At 37.9% G+C, this 7,500-nt stretch overlaps 1 protein-coding gene across 12 annotated transcripts in view; it reads left to right on the top strand.

Annotated features, from left to right (window-relative positions):
- The window catches only part of LOC115213760 (latent-transforming growth factor beta-binding protein 4), a 46,312-nt gene that overhangs the window by 26,963 nt on the left and 11,849 nt on the right, over nucleotides 1-7,500 (top strand). For 9 of the 12 annotated variants that reach the window (XM_036500366.1, XM_036500370.1, XM_036500372.1 and 6 more), the window contains 3 exons: nucleotides 5,819-5,935; nucleotides 6,837-6,953; nucleotides 7,386-7,500. The exon at nucleotides 7,386-7,500 is cut by the window's right edge and continues 2 nt beyond it. In XM_036500366.1, the coding sequence (XP_036356259.1) occupies nucleotides 5,819-5,935; nucleotides 6,837-6,953; nucleotides 7,386-7,500 (349 nt within the window). The remainder of the gene's footprint in view (nucleotides 1-5,818; nucleotides 5,936-6,836; nucleotides 6,954-7,385) is intronic. The other 3 variants (XM_036500364.1, XM_036500379.1, XM_036500382.1) reach the window with 3 other exon arrangements.

Genomic DNA, 7,500 nt, shown 5'->3' with positions numbered 1-7,500 from the left:
TATACATTTTACAGACTCTGTCGTTATACTTGCATAAAAAATTTCTTTCAGCTGCTAATATTTATTTTTTTTCCTTCCACGGTTTACATTTTTCCACATTTCATTCACATTACAATTTCTATCTTTAAGTAACTTTCACCCTTTCTTTTTCACATAAAATGCCACCGTAAAAGAGAAGTCGCCTCGGCCGCCATACTGCAGCAGCAGCGGCGAAAAAGGCGAAGCGCAGCGCCATAAACGCTTCTGCTGTTGCTGCACAAAGGGCTTCAGAGGACCCACAACAAAGGGCCACTCGACTGGCTACAAACGCTGCGGCTACTGCTGCTTCAATATTTTCGACACATTCCCACGACTCAGACCAGCAACGTTCTACATTCCAGCGGAACAGTCGACGCCGCGGTCTGACGAGTCCAAACAGACCTTACCGACATCTACGTGCTTTCAAGTATGAGCCCAACTTCAATTACTCGATGCACGCTGACATAAATATTGGGGAAATGTGCTTCAATTGCCAATTCTGCAATGCTAAAAAGTGGGCTGGGGAACCACCTGCGATGTGCTGCTTAAACGGTAAGGTCAGCTTGCCCCCTCTTCGGGAGCTGCCAGACCCTTTGAAGGAATTACTTACTGGTTCCACCTCAAGGTCATCAAAATTCCTTCAACTCATCAGGAAATACAATTGTGCATTTCAGATGACTTCTTTCGGGGCTAACGTTGTCAGACAAACTGGTTGGATGCCTACTTTCAAGGTCCTGGGCCAGGTGTACCACCTTATTGGGTCACTCCAGCCACTACAAAATTGCAAACCTTCGTTCCTTCAAATTTATTTCATTACAAATTACAATAGGCAACTTGATTTGCGTTTCGACGTAATTCCACAACCTGCAAACACTGAGGCTGACAATTTCGACAGGGACGTGCTGCTCACTCTGCAAAACATGCTTCATGACCACAACAGCTATATTCGCAGTTTCAAATACGCCTTGGAAACAGCCCCTTCACCAACATTCACCATTGTCATCGATACTGACAAAAGGCCTTCTGGGGAGCACGCGCGGCGATATAACGCTCCTTCGTGCAATGAAGTGGCCATAGTTCTCCATGGTGAACAGCACAAGCAGCGGGACATAGTTCTTCAAAGCCGCGACAGTGGTCTTCAGCGTATTAATGAGACGCATCGTCATATGACGCCCTGCAGTATCCCCTTCTTTTTCCGTATGGAGAAGACGGGTACCATTTCGGCATTCCTCACCACAAACCAAACGAGCCCTCGGCTGCGACATCTAAAACTGTTTCATGTATGGCTTTTTACTCATACCGCTTCATGACAAGGTATAATGATTTCAATCCCCTGCACAGATCACGGGAACTGTTTCACCAGTTTGCAGTTGACATGGCTGCAAAGATGGAGTCCGAGAGACTGGGCTTCATCAAATTGAATCAGAAGCAGCTGCGCTCAGACTCCTACATCCATTTGCGTGATGGCATCAGGAATGACACTGACGCCCGCAATATCGGCAAAATGTGCATTCTCCCCTCAACCTATACAGGGGGCCCACGGTACATGCATGAGCGAACACAAGACACTATGACTTACGTTCGGCATTATGGGCGACCCGATTTATTCATTACCTTTACATGTAACCCAAAGTGGGTTGAGGTAACGCGAGAACTTCTCCCAGGGCAGTAGTACTGTCATCGCCATGATATTATTGCAAGGGTTTTCAGGCAGAAACTGGCTAAGCTCATTCTTTTAATAAAAAAAGGCCAGGTTTTTGGGCCTGTTAACTGCCACATGTATACTGTTGAGTGGCAGAAAAGAGGGTTGCCACACGCGCACATTTTGCTTTGGTTAGTCAACAAAATAGACCCAACAGTTCTTGATGATTTCATTGCAGCAGAAATTCCGGACCCAACTGTTGACCGGCAGCTGTACGACATTGTGAAGGCACACATGGCACACGGTCCGTGCGGTCCTGGTTTTCAAAAGTTCTCCTCATGCCACAAAGACCACGTGTGCACTAAACGGTACCCAAAGAGGTTCGTGGACGAGATCCAGACCGGCCGCGACGGATACCCACTGTACGGAAGAAGGCACCCTGACAATGGTGGATTCACTATAACGTTACGGGGTCATCAAGTGGATAATAGGTGGGTAGTGCCGTACTGTCCATTTCTGATGAAAACTTTTAACGCTCACATAAATGTGGAGTTCTGTCATTCAGTCAAGTCTATAAAGTATATATGTAAAAATGTTAAGGGTTCTGACGCTGCCATGTTTGGCCTTCAAAAGGACAATAGCATGGACGAGGTGTCACAGTACATGGCAGGTCGGTACATAAGCAGTGGTGAAGCTTTTTGGCGGATATTCGGGTTTCCACTTCACCAAAGGCACCCCGCCATCATACAACTAGCGGTTCATTTGGAAAATGGCCAACGAACTTACTTTACTGAACAGACTGCAGCTGATTTGGTGGCAAATCCCAAACAAACAACTTTGACCGGTTTCTTTAGGCTTTGCCAACATGACACATTTGCTAAAACACTTTTATACCCTCAGGTCCCGTCCTACTACGTGTGGTCAAACAACAATTGGGTGCGTAGGAAGTCGGGTCAGGATGTTGAAGGACATCCTGGTGTCAAGTTTAACAGTTGTCTAGGAAGAGTCTACACTCTACCTCCAAGCCAACATGACTGTTTTCACCTGCGCCTTCTCCTCCATGAGGTTTTAGGTCCACAAAGTTTTCAAGACATCAGAACTGTTGATGGTGTATTATGTGATACTTTCCGTGAAGCCTGTTTTCGGCGTCGACTTTTGGAGGATGATTCACAATGGGGCGCCACTATGGCAGAAGGTGTTTCATTAAAATCTCCTAAAAAAATCAGATCGCTTTTCGCTATTCTATTACTATGGTGTGACTTGGCTAATCCCGCCTTTTTATGGCTTACCTACAAAGATGATATGTCTGAAGATTTCCTGCGCCACGCTCAATCGCTACATCCATCAATGGAGGTCGGGTACACTGACCTCATTTACAACAGGGCGCTGCTTGAAATCGAAGATACTGTACTCGATATGGGCGGTAGTGCCTTGCCGGTCTATGGCCTACCTTCAACAAACCGGGAAGGCACAAACACTCTGTCTTCACATTTGCTGCGTGAGACATGTTTTAATGTTGACGAGTTTGCCGAGTACATAGCCGACAATGAGCCAAAGCTCATTCCAGAACAGAAGTTCGCTTACAACTCCGTTGTTAATTCAGTCCGGACCAAAGCTGGGGACATTTTTTTCCTGGACGCTCCTGGGGGCACTGGGAAATCTTTTGTCAACAAATTAATATTGGCTGAGATTAGGCGAACACAAGGCATTGCCCTAGCTGTGGCATCATCTGGAATTGCGGCTACTTTGTTGCCAGGCGGCAGGACAGCTCACTCTACTTTCAAACTCCCACTTGACTTAGCGAAGACTGAGACACCAACTTGCAACATCAGTAACAGCTCCGATCAGGCAGAAGTCTTCAGACGATGCAAGCTTATCGTTTGGGATGAATGCACGATGGCCCACAGAGGTGCTCTTGAGGCACTAGATAGATCTCTCAGAGACATCAAACACTCTTCAGCTCCCATGGGAGGCATAACACTTCTTCTTTCAGGGGACTTCCGACAAACACTTCCCGTTATTCCCAAAGGGACTAGAGCTGATGCTGTAAGTGCGTGTCTCAAGTCATCCACATTGTGGCCACTGGTGAAGACTCTCAAACTTCACACCAATATGCGTGCTCATATGCGACGTGATATCACATCAGCAGCATTTTCTCACACCCTCCTTGCACTTGGCGAAGGCAAAATACCAGGGGATGAAAATGGTAATATTGCCATCAATTCCATTTGTACCATTGTTAACACGCCTTCTGATCTCAGAGATGCAGTATTCCCAGATCTACAAGCTAATTATCAGAATATGGATTGGATTGGCCAAAGGGCTATTCTGGCCCCGAGGAATAAAACTGTTCACCATATTAATGATGAAATGCTAAAACTCATTCCTGGGGATGTCTATGTATATAAGTCTATCGATACAACTCCTGACCCAGACGACGTCATCAATTATCCAATAGAGGTACTCAATTCCTTTGAGCCCCCCGGACTACCACCACACATTCTCAAACTTAAAGTTGGTGACCCTATAATGCTCATTAGACATTTGGTTCCCCCAAAACAATGTAATGGCACACGTTTGATCGTTAAGTCCTTATCTCCCAATCTGATTGAGGCCACCATTATCACAGGGTGTCGCCGAGGCAACGTTGTGCTCATACCTAGGATGCATCTTTTCCCATCAGGAGCAGACCTACCTTTCATATTTCGGAGGTCCCAGTTCCCAGTAAGGCCATGTTTCGCAATGTCAATTAACAAAGCGCAGGGTCAAACACTGTCTGTGGCAGGAATACATTTGGGAGAGCCATGTTTCTCTCATGGTCAGCTTTATGTTGGCTGCTCGCGTGTCGGCAGCAAGTGATGCTTTCGCATTCCTTCCACAACGAAAAACAAAAAAACATTGTGTACAAGGAGGTTTTATAGGATTACTACGTTTCATCATTTTCAAACACGTTAGTATTTCACTTACATACGATTCTCTTTTATGACGGCATTTACATTTCTAGGCGTTTCATAACATTAATTCACACTTAACCAACATCTGTCCTTCGCTCAACTCTATTTCTATCCATTCATCATCAAACCACCAGCCTCATCTTCTATATCCAACGTACATGACACATCTACCCCCTACATCTACACTCTCGTTGTTAAAGTTTACATGAACGACAACACGACCGCAACATACACTTTCGAAACTAATCAACAGTTCATTTTATACAACAACAAATTTAATCAAAACGCCCATCAATGAAAACATCTCCACCACTGTATTGTGATTCACCTAATCAACACCACTACAGTCTTGCAGGTCTGACATATGGTGAGTAGATGCTTTTGTTCTATATTTCATAAATTACACATATTTACTCACCCATGCTTCATTCCTCTCTTGCCTACATATGAAATCCACTCTCTTTCAACACAGCATCAAGTTTTGTAACAGCACATCCGCTGCCGTTCGTGTAAAACGAAGAGACCCTATTCACCTGCGAACGTTTTACATCGCCTTCCACGACTATCAAATTCTTACAATTATGAGAACAATAACATGGCTCTTTTCAAGGCAACCTCGCATTCAATTCTTACACCATTCTACGAGGGGGTAGGAACACATTTACACGGCTTTCTATACACTTACAAATACATTCATTCGCCGTAAACTTATATCAATATTTGCCTGAATAATTATCATAATTCAGTGATATCATTAACAGTACTTTCAAGCAATTAAGCCCCGAGCAACGCTGGGCAATTCTGCTAGTATAATAATACAAAAGAATTATGATAATAATAATAGTAATAATATTAATAGATAATAATAATAAAAATAATAATAAAAAATAATAAAATTAATAAATAATAATAATAATAATAATAATATTAATAAAAATAAAAATAATATTAATAATAATAATATTAATAGATAATAATAATAATAATAATAATAATGATAATATTATTATTAATAATAATAAGAAGAATAAGGATAATAAAAAAAATAAAAATAATAATAATGATGATGTCGATGATGTTCATGATGATGGTGATGATGATGATGATGATTGATGATGATGACGATGAAGATGATGATGATGATGATTGATGATGATGAAACATAAGTATTATATCCATGAAAAAAAATTCTTTTACTTTTCAGACATAAACGAGTGCACAGAAAACCCATGCGGGCCACATGGGACATGCACCAACAACATAGGATCCTACAGGTGTGCCTGTAATCTAGGGTTCGAGTCCAACGGAATAACATGCATTGGTAAGTATAGCAGAATAGACATCACGTGTATAGGTGTAACTGGCTGCAAAGTATAATCATAATAATAATAATAATGATAATAATAATAATAATAATAATAATAATAATAATAATAATAATAATAATTATAATAATAAAAATAAAAATAATTATAAGGATAATGATAATAATAATAATAATAATAATAATAATAATATTAATAGATTATAATAATAATAATAATATTAAAAATAATAATAATATTAATGATAATATTAATAATAATATTAATAGATAATAATAATAATAGTAATATTATTATTATTAATAGTTAATAATAATAATAATAATAATAATAATGATAATCATCATCATAATAAAAATAATAGAAATAATAATAATAATAATATTAATAGATAATAATAGTATTAATAATAATAATAAATTATAATGATAATAATAATAATAATAATATTAATAGATAATAATAATAATAATATTGATAATATTAATAATAATAATAATAACAATAATAATAATGATAATAATATTAATAGATAGTAATAATAATAATAATAATAATGAAAATAAAAATATTAACATTAATAATAATAATAATAAAAATATTAATAATAATAACAATAAAAATAATAATAATAATAAAAATAATAATAATAATAATAATCATAATAATAATAATAACAATAAAAATAATAATAATGATGTCGGTGATGTTGATGATGATGATGATGATTAATGATGATTAATAACTGATGATGATCTTGATGATGATGATTGGTGATGATTGATGATTGATGGTGTTGATTGGTGAAGATGATTGATGAGGATGATTGATGATGATGAAGATTGATGATGAAACATAAGTATTATATTCACGCAATAAAATTATTTTCCTTTCCAGACATTAACGAGTGCACAGGTTTCCCATGCGGGGTAAATGAGGTTTGCACCAACACACCAGGATCCTACACATGTGCCTGCAGTCCAGGGTACGAGTCCAACGGACAATTTTGCGGTGGTAAGAAAAGCAGAATATACATCACGTGTATAGGTGTAACTGGTTTTAAGTTATAATAATAAAAATAGTAATAATAATAATAATATTAATAATAATAACAATAATAATAATAATATTATTAATAGATAATAATAATACTACTAAAAAAAATAATAATAATATTAATAGATAAAAATAATAATAATAATAATATGAATAAAAATAATAATAATATTGATAATAATAATATTAATAGATAATTATAATGATAATAATATTAATATTAATAATAATAATAAGAATAAGGATAATAAAAATAATAAAGATAATAATAATGATGATGTCGATGATGTTCATGATGATGGTGATGATGATGACGATGAAGATGATGATGATTGATGATGATGAAACATAAGTATTATATCCATGAAATAAAATTGTTTTACTTTTCAGACATAAACGAGTGCACAGGAAACCCATGCGGGCCACATGGGTCATGCACCAACAACATAGGATCCTACATGTGTGCCTGTAATCTAGGGTTCGAGTCCAACGGAATAACATGCAT

Source organism: Octopus sinensis, linkage group LG1 (assembly GCF_006345805.1).
Source record: "Octopus sinensis linkage group LG1, ASM634580v1, whole genome shotgun sequence".
Lineage (NCBI taxonomy): Eukaryota > Metazoa > Mollusca > Cephalopoda > Octopoda > Octopodidae > Octopus > Octopus sinensis.
This window is presented reverse-complemented; position numbering and strand designations above follow the sequence as displayed.